Genomic DNA, 19384 nt, shown 5'->3' on the forward strand with positions numbered 1-19384 from the left:
CTGTAAAGGATCCTTGCCAGCACATGAATCATCCAAAGTCTAGATTCTAGATGAATCTCCTCTTTGGAGCAATGAGAAAATGGAGGTTCCAAAGGGTCTTATGCTGGTCACATGGTGGTTCATGGCAGAACTAGGACCCTCTGCATGGCCCATAGCTTTCACACCACCAGACAGGCAGCCTCTTGCCTATAATGCTAGACTAATCCCATCGATGTCAGAGATGGGAACACCATGCCTAGGCCACAAAGGAAGGAAAGGAAAGGAGGCCCCACCCAGAGAACTCAAAGCTGGGAGAGAGCTGAGCAGTTGCCTATTATGCTTATTCATTCATTCCATCATCTAATCAAACAAGTATTAGACACCTATCTACTCAGTATCAGGGCCTGGGTTGAGTCCTGGGTAAACAAAGATCAATAAGGCACTTGAGTTCCTGCCCTTCAGAAAAGCCCCTGGCTGATGGCGGAAACAGATGTGGAAGCAGATAACTGTAAGGTCGTGCAAAGATGGAACAACAGGGAGATGTCTGTGGTGTTGACAGCACAGAGAAAGTGAGCAGGGCTCTCAGGGGCTTCTCAGACTGCTCTGTAGAAGGCAGGTCTGAAGGGCTGATCTGTCTGTGTCAGGCAGAGGGGATCATGGAAGCCAAGGCATCAATGAAGCAGTTCGGATGTTGGAGGTGGGAGTGGGCATTCAGTTTCATGGAAGAGGGTAAGGGACAGCAGGCCTACACTGGCCTTCAATGCCACAACAGGGGAAAGCTGCACTATGGACAAGGGCTTGCTCCAACTTTCCTATCCAGACCTAAATAACTCCCCAGGCAGCCCATGGGTCAGCCCCCCAAGCAGAGGTCCTGAAAACTCTGACCTGTGCCACCACCACCGGCTGATGCTGTCCAAGTTTTTTTCTAGATGTCTTGTGTCTGCCAGGCCCCAGCTACAGAAGAAGCTGAGGGCCCAGCAGGGCCAGGTCCCATAACTGTCCAGCACCTCAAAAGTCCAATGAACTGTTCCCCCTAGTATATTCAGGCCACCAGGAGAACCAGAGCACTGAGTTTAAGTCACTTTTCCATCGTCCTCTTTCCTGACCCTCAGAGCAGTCAACAAGGTTGACCACAGCCTGCCTCCTGCTTGGAGCTCTGCCCCTGGCTTCTCCTTCATAACTTCTCCTGAGTTTCCCCCTTCTTCTTGGGCTTCAGGCCTATCCGCATTAAACACTGGCCTTTCTCAAGGCTGAGGCCAAGGTCCTCTCCTCTCCCAATGTTCTACCTTTTCCCAGTTATTGATGCGCAGATTTCAGTTCCTCCTCTTACAGACACCACGGTCCTCACCTCTAAGCTTCAGACCCTTCGGTCCAACTACTACTTGCCATTTCCACGTGCTCACCTCAAAAACAACTCAAAGTAAACCCCTCAAGCCCAAAAACACTCTTCAACATTTCTCTCACCAAAACCCAGGCCTCCTGTCACACCTCATGGGTCAGCTAACAGCATCACCTCCCAACAGATACAAGAACTAGAAACATTGGAACCATTCTTAGCACTTCCTTTTCTCTCAACACCTGCAACCTAATCCTTGGACAAGCCCTACTAGCTTTATTTATTATCACAACAATGTTTACCAAGCACCTAGATGAGTAGGAATCCTATGCGTGTTTTGTCTTCTCCAATGGAGTGTGAGCTCCATGAGGGCATGGATTGTGCCTGTCAACTTTTAGTCCCCAGGGCCTAGCAGGAAATGGAATGCCTTGGAAGACAAAAAAATCTAGGCCTCCCTCCCCCAAGGAAACAACAGGGGCCTCTGACTGGGGATCCAAACCACAGGGGCTGAGGTGGGAGGGCAGATGGGAGGGGGACAGCAGTGGCCTCCTCTGCGGAGCTCCTTGTGAAGCTCCATGCCAGCCCTGGCTCCCTGCCTCTTTGCTTTCCGTGTTACCACACAAGCCCTATTCCTTCTTGGGGGAAGCGGGGTGGGAGGGAGGTAGGGGGCCAGCCCTTAAACCTTACCCAGCAGAGTCAACCTTGACCAGGAGATTGGAAATGTACTAAGTAATGAAAGAAGTCATGAAGGCAAGGCCTGCTCGCCCAGACACCCTCTTCTGAGCACCCCACTAGGCTCTCCTGTTTGAGCCAGGCTCTCCTCAGCATCTGGCCACACTCCCTCTGGGCCATGCCAGACCAAGCCAAGGCACTCTTCTTGTCCTCCTTTTACTTCCTGGGCAGGCAAGGCCTTGAGGCATTTTCTAGCCTCTGACCTCACTCCAAGGTGACGGGAACTCACTGCCTCCCCAGGAAGCCCAGCTAGGGGCTGGTCAACAGGAATGGCTACCTTGGGACCTCCCCCTCCTGATTTTAATTTCCTAGTTCTACCCACTTAAGATGGCTTCTGGCCTCACCTCCCCTAAAGGCTCCTCGCTGCCTCCCACCCCAGCCTGCAGAGTCTCATCCTCCCACTGGACATCCTTGTGGAAATGGTTCAGGCACCAGGCATTCTCTGGTCACTGGAGGGGATACTCTCTGTATTTCACTGCTGGTCTCAAGGGGCCCTGAGTAAAATCCTGGACAAAGTGACATATGTTACCCTTTCTAACCTCCTCAGTGGATATGCTGAGAGCTTCCAAGAAAGGCCAACAGGCACATTATACTCAATTGCTACTTCTTTGGGTAGAGGAAGTGACTAGGGTAGGAAGAGGAAAGTTGCCTCCCAACAAGTGGAGGAAAATTAGCTGGAATTGGGGGAAGTGGTCTGCAGAGCCTCAGAGAATCTATCACCCCCGGCGCCCCACCACTGCCAACCCCCACTGCTGACCTCCTGCCCCCAAGCAGGCTGAAAAGCCTTTGGAACCTGTGGCCAGCTCCTCTTCTCCTTCCCAGGGTTAGTCACTCCATGAACTCAGACACACACTCTTGGGCCTGAGGCTAAAGTCACTCAATCCTGTGGGGTTAGAATTTACCCACCACACACCCACAGCTTAACAGCCAACGGCCCAGTGTGGTCAATGCCCTACTCCCCCCGCAGACAAGGCCAAGCCAAGGACACTGTGACCTGGGGCCATCCCTTAAACAACCACTTCCCTCAGCTCAGCCATATCCCCAGGTGTCCAAGAAAACAGGAAGCCAACCCCAAAGTGAACGGCCCACCCCTACGGAGTTAGAATTAGATCTCACACAAACAAGTGGTCAAACTTGCTGTGGCCCGGCCCCTCACCAGTCTGGTCAGTGTTCACTGCCAGGGCTTGGAGCTTCCGTCAGACCGCCCACTCTTCACCGTGCCCACGCCTTGCTCCCAGGCACCGCATAGCCTTTGTACAGATTCTCTAACCAATGCTGGCATGCCAGCCAGCAGGAGGAGGGACTCCACCAGGGCAAGATGGGCTGCTACAGAGGAAGCTGACTGTGTCTGGACCCTTGGGTTCAGCCTATAATGCCTTAGGTACAAATTGCCTCTTGCTGGCTCTGGGCTTTCACGGTTTTCTCCATGTTCTAGATTGCAAGCGTCCCAGGATCAAGGACCAAGTCACCTCCTTTACTTGCTTGCTACCCCCAGAGTCCTCTGTGCCAGGCATGGGCTCAGCAAAGGAGATGCCAGTCTTCTGCAGAAGAAAGCCCCACCCATTTATTCTGCATCCTGAGTCTTACTGAAGCCAGGGCCACCCGCCAACACCGGGAAGGGCCCGGAAGGAAGCAGCAGAGCCTATACACAAAGCCTACATGTGGCTATAAAAAGGAGCCCTCCCTGCTTCCCCCAGGATGGGCCCGGTTCCTAGGAGGTGATGAGTGGGGGAGAGAGCTAGTACTTGTGCCTGGGCACACAGCCACTGCAGCCTCTTAAAGGCTAGCCAAGCACCACCTCGAAAGGAACTAGTGTTACAAGGGGGGTGGGGGGGAATGTTAAGAGCTAAGTGAAAATGGTAAGCAGAGACTCTTAGAGTCCCATCTCCTGGGACCCCAGCCCCCTCCAAAGCAACCAACTCCATGTTCTCACTGCCTCTTCCCCCAACCCCAGAGTATTCAAGGGAGACCCATTTCCCACACTTCTTTACCTCTCCTCCTCCTCTCCCTCTCCTGAAGGCTCCCTGTGGAGGTGCCAGCATATCCAGCAAAAGGACTCTAGGAGCATCGGTGAGGAGGCAATGAGAGGCCCTACCTCCGGGAAAACAGCAGGAAGCTATGGCCACAACATCATAGGTTCAGGGGCAGCTCAAGGAGGGCACAGCAGGGAGATAACAATGAGGCAGTGGCACAGCTATGGTACCTCAACTCTGAACACAAAGGCACCTTACTACAGAGAGCACGGCCACACGGGCAGCAGTCTATCTGCCCCAACAGCAGAGCCACCTGCACCACTGCCCATGCCAAGACACAGAAATGAATTCTTCCCCAGCCTCTGGTCTCCGAAGCCCTCTCCAGCCTGGTTTGCCCAGCGTTCGGGCCCTGCACCAGGAGGCTGACCCAGAGCCACTGAGGCCATTCTCTGAGAACCAGTGGAGTGGCTTGTCATGGTCACACACATATAGTAGAAGTGAAAAACGAGCCTCACTTGTTGTCTGCAACTGAGATCTGGGGTTACTCATTATCAGAACACACTCTCACGTCTCCTGACTGACAGAACAGCCTCTGGTTTCTTTCCTCCACAGCACTCCCCAGGTCCTGCAATTATTTTCTCTGTCTTTCTGGCTGTACCTACCTCGAACTTTACATTTATTACTGGACCCCATGGTGCTTGGCATGTCAGCAAATGCCAGAGCCCAAAGCCAGGGAAGCACGGTGCTGCCTTGCTTGTTCAGTGTGTCACAAGAGCCCAGGAAAGCTGGGATTTGGGGGTTTTTTATTGTTGTTTTAAGGACAGAGTAGCTATAGTGATAAAACACACTGGCCTAGAGACCTACTACCACTGGGAACAAGGCAGAGTTTGCAGTTCTCACGTCTAGGTTAGCAGGCCTAACACACACATTGCTAGGCAGGCAAATGAAGGAACACCTGGAAGAATCTTTGCATCTGAGCTTGTCATCAAGGAGAGGCCCTTCTCAGAGTACCTCAAGCACAGAGCCCCAGGTCCTCATTTCCCTGCAGAGGCTGATGTGCAGTCATCATCGTGAGCCAGTAACAGCAAGTCAGAGCAGGGCTTTTTTGTCCCCTACCTCACATCACCTGCTATATTCACCCCCAGCCAAGAGTGTGGGAAAGTGTCTGCTGGAGGTGCCATGGCAAGATGAAGGTGGCAGATGATCTAGATGGAGGGTCTATGTCCAGTTTGTCCTCGGCCAGAAGCCTGGGCTGGTCCAACAGCACATCTGGCCAGAGGGCAGAGTGGATCAGATCACTCTGTCCACATTAAAAAACATGTTGGTCCTCCAGAATAGTCTTTCTTTTTGTCATTTTCTCAAGAGTGGAAAAATAAACTGAATACTGTAGTAGAAATCAGAGATCCTACACTCTGGTCCCGGCACTGCCACGAACTTGCTGCACCTTACCCTGGCGGCCCTGGTTTCTCATCTATGAGAGAGGGCTAACCATTCTTGCCCTCCATTGATACATGAGCTGTGGCGGCACATAAACAATAGCACAGATAAGAAAATGCTCCATAAACTCACTGCACTATTCAAATACCCAATTTTCCTCATTCTCCAGTCCTCCATGCACAAACTCAGAAAAGGAACAAAGAAAACAAGCAGGAAACAGATCTGTAGCCCAGGCTTTCAGAACAGCCACCAGTGGCCATGCTTGGTGGTGGAAAGAACTTGAGCTCTGTAGTTAGCTAAGGCGAAAGCATACTAAACAAATACTTATTAAGTGCCCACAAGTGCCAAATGCTATGCAGAGCACTTTCACATAAAATCTCTTACTCTCATATGCAACTTTATTTGACTATTGCTAATATACAGCTCTATGAGGAAGTGACTTTTACAGCTGAAAATCAGTTTCAGATAGGTTAAAGTAACTTACCCAAGGTCACAGGAAGAGCTGAGACTCGAACCCAAATCTGACTTGAGCCACAAATCTTCAGTCATATGGAGCCCAATTACCAATGGCTGCTCAAGGCCACTCAACACCCTTGGCTCTGCCTAGAGTCTTGTCACCTGTTCCCTTATTGTTCTCAAAGAGTTCCCTCTAGGGAAGCACAGGCACCATGCTTCTCCGAACAGAGCACTCTACACGGAGCACCAGCACATTCCCTTCTTCCTTTGTCACCCCCATTTCTCCCAGGACTCTCCTCAAAGTTGCCACTGACTTCTCCAGTTCTAAGGAAATAGAGAGGGGGCAAAAAGTCTCCTATCCCCTAATATCAGACCTTTGTGACATTAGGCCTCACTTCCTCCCTCTGACTTATTCATCTCTGACCTCTTTGAAGCCATATAAGAGGAAAAAGCACAAAATGGGAAGAGAGGCCATGACTTAACAAAGACTGACAAGAACAGTGACAGCAGAGGCAGAGACAGGCCCTATTATATTCAGGTGGTAGCATTAAAGCACTTCCAGAAAACACGGGTCTCCAATCAATGTGCTCAGATAGTATTTCTCTGGACTAGGCACACAGAAATAGGCCAATATGATACCAAAGCAGCTGCTTTCAGCCAACTACCCTGTCACCTTGCAAAAGTTGGCAGCAGGAAAGAGCCCTAACAACATCAGGGCTGCTGAGAGCTTGGAGAGAGAAAATGGGTAGGCCCCCTGGTCTCCAAACCAAAGGGGTTGGTGGCCAGGCACCACACCCTCAATACAATAGGTACATTAGCTGTCTTCCACTACTGGGTCCTCCTGGGGAACTTAATCCTCATCTTCCTCCTTGTCAGAACGCCCACTGTGCCACACTCCATGTGAAACACTTTATGAAGACTCTCCTCAAATGTTCACAATATCCTTACGAGACAAGTGCAGCTTATTCCTATAACCCTCTTTTGTAGACAAGGACCCCAGAGAGAAAGTCACAAGCTCAAAGTCACAGAGCAAGTTAGTTACACAACCTAAGTAGTGTGAGTTCAGAACCCAAATGCTAAATTATAAACTACTATGCTCATCCCTCCAGACCCCCTCCCGTCCACCACTGCTGTATCCCTGCCTTGCCTCAGCAAGGAAGTCTTGCCCCTACTCATCAGCTCTCTCCTGAAAAGTGCAGCAGCTCCACTGGCTTCCCTCAACTTCTCCCAGATAAAATGCAAGACAGCCCTGCTTCAGCCTCTACTGACAGGCACGGCCTATAAGACGGAGCGTAACCTATGAGCATGGCACCCTGTGGCTGTCCCGGAACTGCTCCCCACCACCCCCAGCCTTACCTCTACCACACTAAATGCATACCCGACCCCCACATAAGGATCCCCAGTGCCTCAGCGTGGGCACAGGCAAGTTCTTCAATCAGTCAAGGCCCAGCTCACCGGTCACCTCCTCTGCGAAGCGTTCCCTGGCTCTCTCCTCTCAACCCCAGCTCACTAAGCCGAGCTCTTGGTATAGACCTTTATTATGGTACACAGGATACACGGTTATAATTACATGTTCCCAGTTCTGTCTCTTCCAAGAGTGTGGGAGTTCCTCAATGGCACAGTCCATGTGTTATTCACCTTTAGTGCCTAGCACTGGGCAAAGAGGAGGTGTTCAAACATTTATTGAATAAATGCTCCTCATTCTAAGAGGCGACACAAAACAAGGCTAGTGGCCAAGATCTCTAACCGGTGACTCAAGCCTATGCATCTATGTACGTATGTATGTACGTACGTATATGTACGCGTACACACACACACACACACACACAGAGTCTTAAAGTCAGATCTGACTGATTCTAGCCACAAACCTCTAGTTACTGTGGCTCAATTACCATTGGCTGCTCACGGCCATTCCTTACTCTTGTCTCTGCCTAGAATCTTGTCACCTATTACTATCCTTCTCTCAAAGATGTCCCCCCAGGGAAGCATGGGCGCCATGTACAAAACACTCTACAAGGTGCACAAGAACATTCCCCCTCCTCTTATCGCACCACCACGTCTCCTAGGGCTCTCCTCAGCTGAAGGTCTTGCAGGGGTGGGGGGGCCCAATGCTGGGTATGCTCAGCTTCTCCAGTCATCTGTGAAGCAGGCCCTTTCCTACATTCACAGGAAAGAGAGAGCCCCAGCTAAAAAGGGGGCCTGGCAGAGCTGGTCTGGAAGCCCACACGTCAGGGCAAGCGTGGGGTGCTAAGGAAACACTAAGAGGTCTGACTTCCCCTGGAAAAACTACAGTCAGACAGGAAACACACAGGCAGGGATGGCTAGCTCTGGAGATCCGGACATGTGTTCTTGCCCAGCTCTCACTGGGAGCAATCAGCCAGCACAAAGAAAACCCCCATGACACCCAGCCTGCCCACCCCAGGTGCCTTGGGCCCAGCCATCAGAGCAGGCCTTGTGGTCTGTCTCCCTGCCAGCCTGACAGCCACAGAGGTCAAGTCCAAGATAACTGGTCCCAATATCACCTCCTCTCTGAGCCTCACTGCCTAGTCTGGGCGGTTTACTCTCTTCTGCCACCATACTGACCCCTCCCTCCCTACCCCGGCCAACTCCCATCAAAGGTACCACTAGGAATTATCATTGTCTGTTTTAGTTTCCCTGAGAGCAAGGACCTGTTTTCATTTACCATCTAAGGGGCCTAGCATCTAGAAGGGTAGGCAAGAATCAAAGACGAAAGCCTGAGGCTCCAAAAGTTCCACAGAAGAGCATGGCTGTCATTCAGAACCCTCCATGGAATCTTCACACAGGCCATTGTGCCCACAATGACCCTTGACTGAACCAGCTCACCCCAGAAAGGCACCAGAAGGAAAAATGTGAAGCCAGAACCTAGAGAGGCTGAGGCTGTCTGTAATGCAGGTCTAGGCACAAAAATCTGTCCTTAGAGGAGCAACAGACACCACTGGGACATGGAGCCTGAGATCCACTGTCAGCACAACCCTGGGGCTGAGTCCTCTTGGGATGGCCGGCCAGCCAATGACTGGAGAGCTGGGTCTAAGTGAGGCTGTCACAAACTAGGACTATCACTCCATGGCACAATTCACTCCCTATATTTCCATTTCCTCATCTGTAAAATGGGATAGGACTCCAGACACACACACATACCCAGGACCCTTGTGAAGATTAGCCAAGAAAATATGATGAAAAGTCTCTGTAGCACTCAGCAGGAAGTCTATAATTGCTTTGTATTCATTTATGTCAGTATCTGCAACATAAAAAACCAAACATCAACCTGGTTCCTGTCACATCACCATGACAACAGACACCAAAGCACTTCCCCACCCCTCTTTTTACCCAAACTATCACCTTAGAAACCAGCAAGTGCCAGATCCCATTTCACGAGTGGCAAAGTGAGAGAGCATGGAGTTGGGTCAGAATGAGGCCTGATGCATGAGCGGTGTGCATTTTCACTGAACCACAGCATCCCTCCTTCAGGTCCACAGACACCCTGAGGGTATGAGAAGTGCCTCTCTCCTTGGCCAGGCTACAAGCACTATACGGAACCCTAGCAGAGTCGGCAGGAAAAGGCCAGGTGGCAGGGATCACAGCTGGCAGTCCAAACTTCCTCAAAGCCTGCAGAGGGGGCTGCAGGGATCAGAACTCACCAACAAGGTACCCGCATGAATGGGCAGGAGTGGGGCAGCTTCAGCAAGAGGCTCCATTTACAAAGTGTGAACTCTACACAAGCATCTACTAGCATTTTTACTCAGACTTCTTCAACCTGGGCCTCCAAAATCAAAGGGCCTAGACTCCTTCTATAGTCTTTGCCTATGCTCCAAGCTGATAAGATCACTGAATCTGTATTTCTCTAGCTTATCTACCCTTGGGGGCTGGGGCCGTGGGTCCTCTGCATTCCTGCCACCAGCCTCCAAAGACCGGAGACACCATGGACTGGATTCTTCCCTCTTCACACCCCTCCCTTCTGTTCAGGCCCCATCTTACAAATAAGAAAGTCACACCCAGGAGTCAGATGTGCAAATCTCCATAGATTTACTCCGTAAGTTTTACTCTGTCATGTACTGTTCTATACGACAGGTGGGTGGGTGAGGAGAAGAGTTGAAGCAAAACAAAACCATTTCCTCCCTTTTTCCGGGTAGTGATCTAAGTGAAATGTGAACTTGGTCCCCATCCTCCTCCCTTCCTATACTCTCACCCTCTCCTAAAGCCACGCTCCACCTCCCTCAACATTTCCAGTCCAGGGTTGAGGAGGACAGTCACAGTCTACTAATGCTATCGTTATTATTAAAACCAGCTCACACTTATTAAACGTTTACAGTGTGTCAAGCACTGTGAGATGTTTTACATCAATTTTCCTATTTAATCCCCAGAGCAACCATATAAGGTGGATATATTACCACTCCTGTTTTACAGATAAGAAAACTAAGCTGAGAGTAGATAAACAATTGGCTAAGGAAAACACAACGAATATACAGGCTTCAAATCCATCCTTGCCTTCAACCAGTGTGCTGCACTTACCCCTGCTGGTCACACACATGGTTTGAAGTGTTAGTTACCCAGGAAATCTCTATCGAGGAACCTCCAGCCAGTGCCACCAATTCAGCAGAGCAGAGGGAGCACCATAAAAGCAAGGAAGGGGCTGTGCCTGGAGTCTATCTCAGCTCCCTGTAGTATCTGTCCTTCCTCTACTTTGGAATCCAGTCTCTCAAATCACTAAAATTTTCTCTTGATGGCTGACAGGGCTGATGGAGGCACAGAGGAAGGCAGCTGCCATTTCTAAGTTCAGCAGCTGCATCAGATCTGGAGCTTGTAGCTGAGGATGGCTGCCTCACCACAAGACTTTCCTTCCTCCCAATCTCCTCACCCATCTACACACGTGTACACCATACCCAAGGAGGTCTGTAGGACGTTCCTGTGGGGGTGTCACTTCCTGACCCCCCTCCTCCACATGGACCTGGTTCTAACACCAGTCTCTGGGGGGGAGGGTCCTTGCAGGAAGCAACCTACAACCTAGGGTAGCAGCACTATCTCTCACACTTGGAGGCGGGGGAATGGAGGGTAGAGCTGGGCGCCCATCCGGCCACAGCACAGGCATGGCGCTAAGTGGAATAACACTGAAAGACCTGTGGGGTTTTTCAAAATCCCCTAACTCCCTCCTCCCAACTGAGACCTGCCCCAAAGCAGCCAAGCTCAGTCCTGAGAAGGCAAAGAGGCAGGAAACCAAAAGTAGCCGCTCCCGGCTCTCTGCAGCCATGGAATACAGGACGCAGTACACAAAGGGCTAGACCCCAAACTGGCTGCACGTTCTTGAAAAAAGTACCTGACTCCAAGGCACTGAGGCTGGCCTTTCTGGGCCAACCTCTTGAGAATGTGCTTCCAAGGGCAAGAGGAGCCTGGCCCCTTTACCAAGAGTCCTTGCCCTGGCTTTGGGTGACTGCCCACCCACGCAGACCTCTAAAATTCAGCTTCAGGACAAAAGCAGCAACAGGGGAAAAAAAGCCACTGCCTTCTCTCAGGCTTTTCCAAACCAAACAGGACCACCTTCCACCCTCCCCAAGAGAGATGAGTAGAGCTGGCTCTGATCCAAAACCAACCCTACCCTAACATCTGCCTAACTTCTACTTAGGGAACCCAAAGGTTCCTTTGCACATGGAGCCCAGCCTGGGGCCCAGAAAGTTTCACCAAGACTGTCTTTTGGGAAAAAAAGGTGGTGGGCGGTGACCGTCTGGTCTGGCCCCAGGTTCTGGGGCTGGGTGGGCTGACGCTGCCTTGGCTTCCCTCGCCTTGGCCAACACCACTCCCGAGCTAGGAAGAACCAGACCCCTGCCCCGCCGATCTTAGACCCACTAGGATTTTTAGGCCTCTGGGCCAAGCGCTTGGAACACTTCCCCCCCCCCCCCCGCCGCCCCAACCCCGGGCTGGGGGAGGGGGTGTCCTGTCAGGTGACTGAGGACCCGGATGCCCCCCGCCCCCAGTGACCACCCGGGCCGAGGCGGGGGCGGGGACCGGAGGGTGTGGGGGAGGGCCCGAAAGTTTATCCAAGTCACTCCAGCCGCGGGCCGCGGCGCGCGCAAGAGCCGGGCGCGGACCCCCGCGGCCCCCGCGCGCAGCGGGCCCCGGGAAGGGGGGGGGCGCACTTACTGGCCCCCTCGATCTTGTCGGCGCCACGGCTCCACGTGATCTGCCGCGTCTCCAGCTTGACCTGGAAGGTCTTCCGCTCCGGCCGCTGCGACTTCTTGGAGTAGAACAAAGTCATGACGGTGCCCACCTCGAGGCTGCGGCAGAGGTGCAGCACCTCGGCGTCCGAGGGCGCGCCGGGCCCGCAGCCATTGGCGCAGGGGGACGCGGCGCCCGCCATGGCTCCGGCACTGGGGGCGGTGGTAAGGGGGAAGGGGGCGGCGGCGGAGGAGGCGGCGGCGGCGCAGGCCCGGCCGGCGGGAGCAGGCGGCTGTGGCTGAGGCGGCCGGCGAGCGGGCCCCGGCGGCTGCTCCTGCGGGCGGAGACGGGGCGGAGCCTGAGCGGGGGGCGGGGCGGCCCTGCAGGCTCCGCCCTGGCCCGCGCGCCGGGAACAAAGGCGCCCGCGCGCCCGTGGAAAGGACCCTCCGCCCGCCTGCCGCGCCTGCGCCCCGCGACCCCCAGACAGGCCCCGGGCGGGGGCGCGGGGCGCAATGGCGGCGGGAGCGTGCGCGCTGCTCGCGCTCAACCAGCTCGTCCTTCCGTCCCGCAAAGCTTCCTCACACTGTCCCCGTCGGCCCCGTCACGCGCGGCAGCCCCGCGCCGGCCCGTCAGTCAGTCGCACACGCATAGGCGGCTGCCCAGCCCACTGTCCCGCACAGGCCCAGCTGCAGCCGTGTCCTCAACCCTGCTCCCTAAGCACTACCCGCACAGCGGCCGGAAGAAGAGGTGAGGGTGCAGAGTGCCCCCAGGACCGCCGGCCAAACCCGGTTACCTGGGCGGGCTGCCCGGCGGAGGGAGCCAGCCAGGCCGGGCCGGGCCGCCTCACACCCGCGGCGGCAGCGGCGGCGGCGGCGGCGGCGGCGGCGGCAGCGGAGGCGGGTCCTCTGCGCGCCCTCTCCGGGGCGGGGCGGGGGCGGAGACGCCTGCGGATTGGCCGACGGTTTCTGACGGACAGCAGGCTTGTCCCGCCCCTCCCCTTCGGCCGCGCAGGGCTGGCCCGCAGGCCGCTCCTGCGACTGCCGAGACTCGTCCGCCCCGCCCCTGCGGCCAGTGTGGCTTTTGACAGTCCGGTCTTTTGGAGAAGCCCCCCAGTCCTGGGCGTCCCCTGTAGGGCCTTTAGATCCGTGGCCCCCAGTGGCCTAAATCTCTGCGCCTTCCACTCATCAGCCACTGCCCGCCCCACCTCGCTCTCTGCCTCCACGCGCCCGTGCAAACGCTCTCCGGAGCTTTGGTTATCCCAGACTAACTCCCCGCGTTTTCCTCCTTCCTTTCAGGTCGCTGCCTTTCAGCCTCAGAAATTTTTCTTCCTCTGGGCTGGGTCCTGAACCAGTTCCTAAGACGACCTGACCTTTCCCATGGCTTCACCCCCAGACCCAGGCACCCATAGCGCCAAATCTGTATCTCCCAAGCATCCCACTGCCGGCTGCACGTCCCTCTTCAAACTGCTCTTCCCGCTGTCATTACTTTCTCAGAACATGGCCCCAGTTCTTCTAAGATGCTTGGGCCAAGACCCTTGGAGGTATCCTTGAGCCCTCAGTCGGCCTCCACCACCCAGCAATCTTGTAAGGCCTGTTTACCACGGAATATCTCCACTCCTCCCACAAACCCAACATCTGTCTTTTCTCATCCAGACTATTTACCCTCCTTGGTCTGGCCTGCGTCTATTCTTCAGGCTTCAGTCTTTAAAAAGAAATTTAAATTGTGATCCCCTACCTTTGGCTTCAAACCCTCCATGACTTCCCATTGCATGTAAAATTCACACTCACTCCTGTCCCAGCTGGTCCTGTGTGGTCTGGCCTCTTTCTTTCCCTCCCACTTCATCTCTCCCCACCTCCTCTTCACTCTCCATTCTCCAGCCACAAGGCCTTTAAGTGGTTATTTGAATAATTCACACTCCGTCTTCCGGAAACCATTTCCCTAGACTTGCCCCTGCAATGTGGACACCCCTGTCACAGAAAAACTGAAGACACCTGTGGTCACAGTGGAGCCCATCTGACAGATGTTGAGTCAGGCAGAGCAGGACAACTTCAGAGGCAAGAGGCCCAGCAGAGCACCCAGCTGGTGCCAGAGAAAGATCCAGGCTTCTGGAATTTGTGAGTATATGTGTGCTCAGACAACCTACCCAGCTGAGTGGTGACTAGTGCCTGGGGCTGCCTCTGACTTTGTCTTGGTGCAGTGGTAACTTGTGTGGGTTTGTGTTTTAATTCCCTCAAGTGTGGCTCCTAAGAAGCTGAGAATCCAGCATGAAGTTGAGACTCTTACAGGCTTCTGCCACTTGAAGGGAGGTGTAGTGGCTGAGATGGACTGCCACCTAGTGCCCACCCTTTAAAGTGGGAGGGAGGGCACTAAAGTTGACCTGGTACCCACCCGGCCTAGGCTTACACTTGTGGTTACACCTGATCCTCATAATCACCCTCTAATCAGGGATTATTGTCTCCAGTTTACTGATGAGGAAACTGAGATTCAGGTAAGTTCTACAACTTGCCCCAAGGCCACGTAAGAAACAAATGGGAATTTGAACCTAGGTCTGTCTGACTTAATACATTTTCTGCTTCACAAGGGAGCCTTAGTGGGTCCTGGTGGTCAGCAGTCAGTGGGCACAGAGGCTAGCTGGCCAGTCAGTACAGATGAGGGGAGGCTCTGGCCATGGTTGGTCCTGAGCACAGGGAACTTCACAGAACGTGAGTGCTCCTAGAATATGGCTTGGGCTGACTTGGGCTTAAAGTAGTGTTCCCCCTGAGCTTCCATGTGCTGGGCCTTGGTGCCATGTGTTGGAAGAAAAAGAGAAATCCAGCACCAGCCTTCCAGGAATTCAGACATTAAACAGAGAAATGGTGTTATGTAGGGACAGTGGTGATGGCGGGTAGGGAGGAAGAGCACATAGGGTTAGGAGATAAAACACAAGGAACACGTACTTTAGATCTCTCTTGGTAGAAATGGAAGGCGTTGCTAGGACTCAGCATAGGCCTACAGGATGTGAGTAGATGGCCAGGTGAATTATTAGGGGTGGGTTGGAAGAAAGTACTTATCAGGTGGACGTAACATCATATATAAAGGCCCTGAGGCCAGAAAGAACTTAAAGAGTGTAGGAATAGAAAGAAGGCTTGAGTTTACTAAGTGAGGGGGAGCATGGGAGGTGATGAAGCCACGAAGATAGGCAGAGACTGGATGGGGCCTCTCCCTGCTTATCTGATCTTGTCCATATGTCCAGGACGCTCCCTCCTAAGTACTCCTGCCCCCCTCCTCCTTGTACTGACCTGGGCAGCCTGAAGGCTGTGATACACTTTTAAAATCTGTTTCTCCATTTTCCAAGAGCTTCCCAACACAGACCATGCTTCCTTGCTTTTGCTTTTGCCTCCAGGGCCAGGCCCCCAGGGGCTCCAGAAATCTCTGTCAACAGGAGCTCAAATTTTCAGCCTGCTGCCAGGCCCTTAATCAGAAAACAAGGCCCCATTTCCTCCTGGGACTTCTGAACCAGCATCCCAAGCCTCAGGTACCTCCCTCCACCCAAAGAGACTCAGGAAAAGCAGGGCATGCAGAGGGTGTGGTTGGTTTGGGCTTCCCCCAGCTCAGCATATATATGGGTACGTGGGTGTTACTGGCAAGGCGTGCAGCTGTGTTGGCTTGGAGGGAGCAGCCCAGAACCCACACGAGGCACACGCCCTGACATCACCCAGGCTAGCCCTGCTTGGGCCTATTTCTGTCAGCACTCATGCTTCAACATGCCCAGGTCTCCACCATCCCTGTGCCTGGATTCTGGGTAAGAGTCCCGGCTCGATGCCCCTCTGGCCCTGTGGGCCTGATCTGATAGGTGTTTCTTTATCGAAACAATTAGAGCAGCGCTTGGCATATAGTAAGTCCTCTATAACTGCTTTACCCACATTGGCTCACTTATTTATTATAGCATTATGAAATAAGTACTCTTATCTCTAATTTACAGATGAAAAAACTGAGGCACAGAGAGATTAAGAGACATGTTTATGGACATAGAACTGAGAGGTGGCAGAGAGGGGATTCAAACCCAGGCATCCTGGCTGCAGAGTCAATGCTATATTGCCTCTCATGTAGGTATGAACTATTTTGTTGTGTGTTCTCACCCTTTTCCTTAATACCCCTACCTGATGTGTTTTTTATTTTTAGTTATAGATATTCCTTGACTTACAATGGGGTTACAGCCCAGTGAAACCATCGTAAGTTGAAAATACAGTAAGCCAAAAATGCATTTACTGGGCCTAACCTCCAGAACATCATAGTTTGGTCTAGCCTACTTTAAATGTGCTCAGAACACTTACACAGGCCCACAGTTGGGCAAAATCATCTAACACAAAGCCTGTCCTATACTAAAGTGTTGAATGGTTCCTGTAATTTACTGAATACTGTAGTGAAAGTGAAAAATAGAATGGTTGTACAGGTGCAGAGTGGTTGTTGACCTTGATCACACAGCTGACTGGGAGTCATAGCCACTGCCCAGCATCATGAGAGAGGAGCATACTGCGGATGGCTAGCCAGGAAAAGATCAAAATCCAAAATACGGTTTCTACTGAATGCATATCGCTTTTGCACCATCATTAAGATGAAAAATTGTAAGTCAGACTGTCATAAATCAGGGACCATCTATAGTTGGTTAAATGATGTCACAGATTAGGTTCTTTGGGAAGCGGACTCTGGGGCAGAGATTAGTGTGCAGAATGTTTGTTAGGGAGTGCTCTTGGGACCAACACTGTGGAAAGGAGAGAAGGAAACAGGACAGGGCACAGGGAGAAGTTCAGCTGTGATGCAGGCCTGATGACAGCCGCAGCCAACCTCCAGGGAGCTGTTTTGTCTGGTGCTGGCTTGAAAATGGCTGGGCCTTCATAGCCCCACTTCAGTCAGCCCTGGGAAGAGCACAGCCTCAGTCACATGGCTCTCTGCAGCTGAGGTGATCTTTGAGAGCTGAGAGATCCTCCAGCAGTTGGGGCAACAAGTGCTTCCTTGAAGGAGAATCTGAGTGGCACATCGGTATACCTACCTCAAATGTATTCCTTTCCAGTCCTTTAAAAAAGTTTAGAGTATTTAAAACAAAGGACAAAAATATTGCACTGTAGAAATGGAATGTGCCATTAGAAGGAGGAATATAATATGGTTAGTATGGGTTAACGTGACTGCTGTTACTGAGAAATGAATGTGGCTGAGCTTCCTGGTAGGCAAAGCAAAAACTTTTTATTCTGGTAACATTCCCTGATGGAGAAAAATTTTCTTGGGGTTAAATTCTAAAAGAAGTTTCTTGGGGTGCCTGGGTGGCTCAGTTGGTGAAGTCCAATTTCGGCTCAAGTCATGATCTCATGATTCATGGGTTCCAGCCCCACATTGGTCTCTGTGCTGACAGCTCAGAGCCTGGAGCCTGCTTCAGATTCTGTGTGTCCCTCCCTCTGCCCCTCGCCTGCTCGCACTCTCTGTCTCTCTCTCTCTCTCTCTCTCTCTCTCTCTCTCTCTCTCAAAAATAAACATTAAAAAAAATTTATGAAAGAAGTTTCTCAATTGGACACTTACTTGACTGATATAGTGTAGAATGTTCCCAGCAGATCAATAGCAAATGCTGATGCAGTTTTCATTTGTTCCTTGTAATGACTTTGCATGAATATAGAAGATATAATATACCTTCTATAGCTCAGTGAAGCCCTTCCACAATTGAGAGTAGGCAGAGTTATAGACTTGCAATCTTGTTTCCTCAAATAAAACTTTATCCTTTTTCTTTAAAATTTTTGCTTGGTAGTTTCTCATGTTAGGTGTCTGATCAGCCCATCTCTGACTCTGTAACCTGTACCTCAGTATATAGCTGGTACTCCATACTCACCTCAATGCACCCTGAGCTCCACCCCACAACTGCTTTTCAGACTCTTGACCTCTGGCCCCAATATCCATCTATGGCTCCAATTTAGTCGTTGGATCTCACACTTCTTAGGTCATGTTCTTCTGCTTCCCTCCCTACCTGGGATGGACTCCCAGCCCCAAGAGCCTCCTGTTTTCTGTCACTCCAGGTAAAACCAGGCCTACCCAAGACTTGGCTTTCACTGCAGGTTCTGCTTCCCCTTCGCTGAAGGGCTCCTGAAGTAGGTCCCAGATGTTGAGGCAGGAGAGCCGGGCTCCAGATAAGGACTTTTCAGAGAGGTGGCAGGGAAACCATAATTGCTTCTCTGAAGAGAAGGGGAGAGCCCTTGCCAGCCATGGCCCAGGCTGACCTCTGTTTTTCCGCTTTCTCTTCCTTTCTTTAACAGACACTCCTGACGCTCTATAGCAGTAAGACAGCAGAGATGAATCAGACCAAGTTCTTACTCTAGTTGTGGGTAAAGAAATGCCAACAGACATTTGTCAGTAGATGACAATTCAGTGTGGTAAGGGCCCTTGGAGCACTGAGGAGGGACACTTGTTGGTGGGTGTGGGGGTAGAGCAAAGTGAGAGATAACATATATGCCTGAAGATATGGCAGCTCCAAATATAAGGCGATCAACTTGTTTATGCAATAAGGGCACTCCAGATATTTTGTGTTTTTTTGCAGCTAAAATATAAACCTTCTTAGAGATGCATGATTCAAATGCCCAATATAACAGTTTAAGAAAGAGGAGGGGGAGGAGCAGGAAGGGAGAGAGTCCTAAGCAGGCTCTGCACTATCAGTGTGGAGCTTGACATGGGGTTTGAACTCACATACTGCGAGATCATGACCTCAGTTGAAATCAAGTTGGACAATTAACCTACTGAGCCACCCAGGCGCCCCTGTGTGTGTGTGTGTGTGTGTGTGTGTGTGTATACATACATATATATATATGTATGTATATATACATATATGTATGTATATATGTGTGTGTGTATATATACACACATGCATATAGTATTTTAAATCATGTATTATTTAAAATAGTATATTGATGTATGAATATTGATTTTTCCCACTCTTGCCTGTCCAGTAATAAATTTATGTTCAAACTCTTTATGAGTCCTTGATTTCTATGTAAGGTTCACCATTAGGGCCACTTTGACTCATCTAATATAATTTCTGAAAGCATATCACCTTCACTGCCTTCTCAGTTGAGAGCATTTTTGAAAAATCAGCTTTATTGAGGAATAACTTACATACTAAAAAACGCATCCATTTTTTTAAGTGTGAAGTTTGGTGAGATTTGACGAACGGATGCCCTCCTGTAACCTCCACCTAATCAAGATATGGAACATTTCCATCACCCTGAAGTTTCTTGGTGCCTCTTTGTAGTCCATCTCCGCTGCCCCCATCTGGCAGTCACTAACCTAC

The 19384-nt window shown here is 51.6% G+C and overlaps 1 protein-coding gene and 1 long non-coding RNA gene across 4 annotated transcripts in view; one reads left to right on the forward strand and one right to left on the reverse strand.

Moving 5' to 3' along the window:
- Window positions 1-12401, reverse strand: part of PLCG1 (phospholipase C gamma 1) — a 36330-nt gene extending 23929 nt beyond the window's left edge. The window contains exon 1 of one of the 3 annotated variants that reach the window (XM_023251250.2): window positions 12067-12401. In XM_023251250.2, the coding sequence (XP_023107018.1) occupies window positions 12067-12283 (217 nt within the window). In that variant the 5' untranslated portion in view covers window positions 12284-12401. The remainder of the gene's footprint in view (window positions 1-12066) is intronic. The other 2 variants (XM_023251251.2, XM_023251252.2) reach the window with 2 other exon arrangements.
- LOC109497999 lies at window positions 12393-17475 on the forward strand. The gene is made up of 4 exons (XR_002154523.2): window positions 12393-12828; window positions 14024-14195; window positions 15464-15595; window positions 16043-17475. It is a non-coding gene; the product is annotated as an uncharacterized LOC109497999 (long non-coding RNA).
- The last annotated feature ends 1909 nt before the right edge of the window (window positions 17476-19384 follow it).

This window comes from Felis catus, chromosome A3 (assembly GCF_018350175.1).
Source record: "Felis catus isolate Fca126 chromosome A3, F.catus_Fca126_mat1.0, whole genome shotgun sequence".
Taxonomy (NCBI): domain Eukaryota; kingdom Metazoa; phylum Chordata; class Mammalia; order Carnivora; family Felidae; genus Felis; species Felis catus.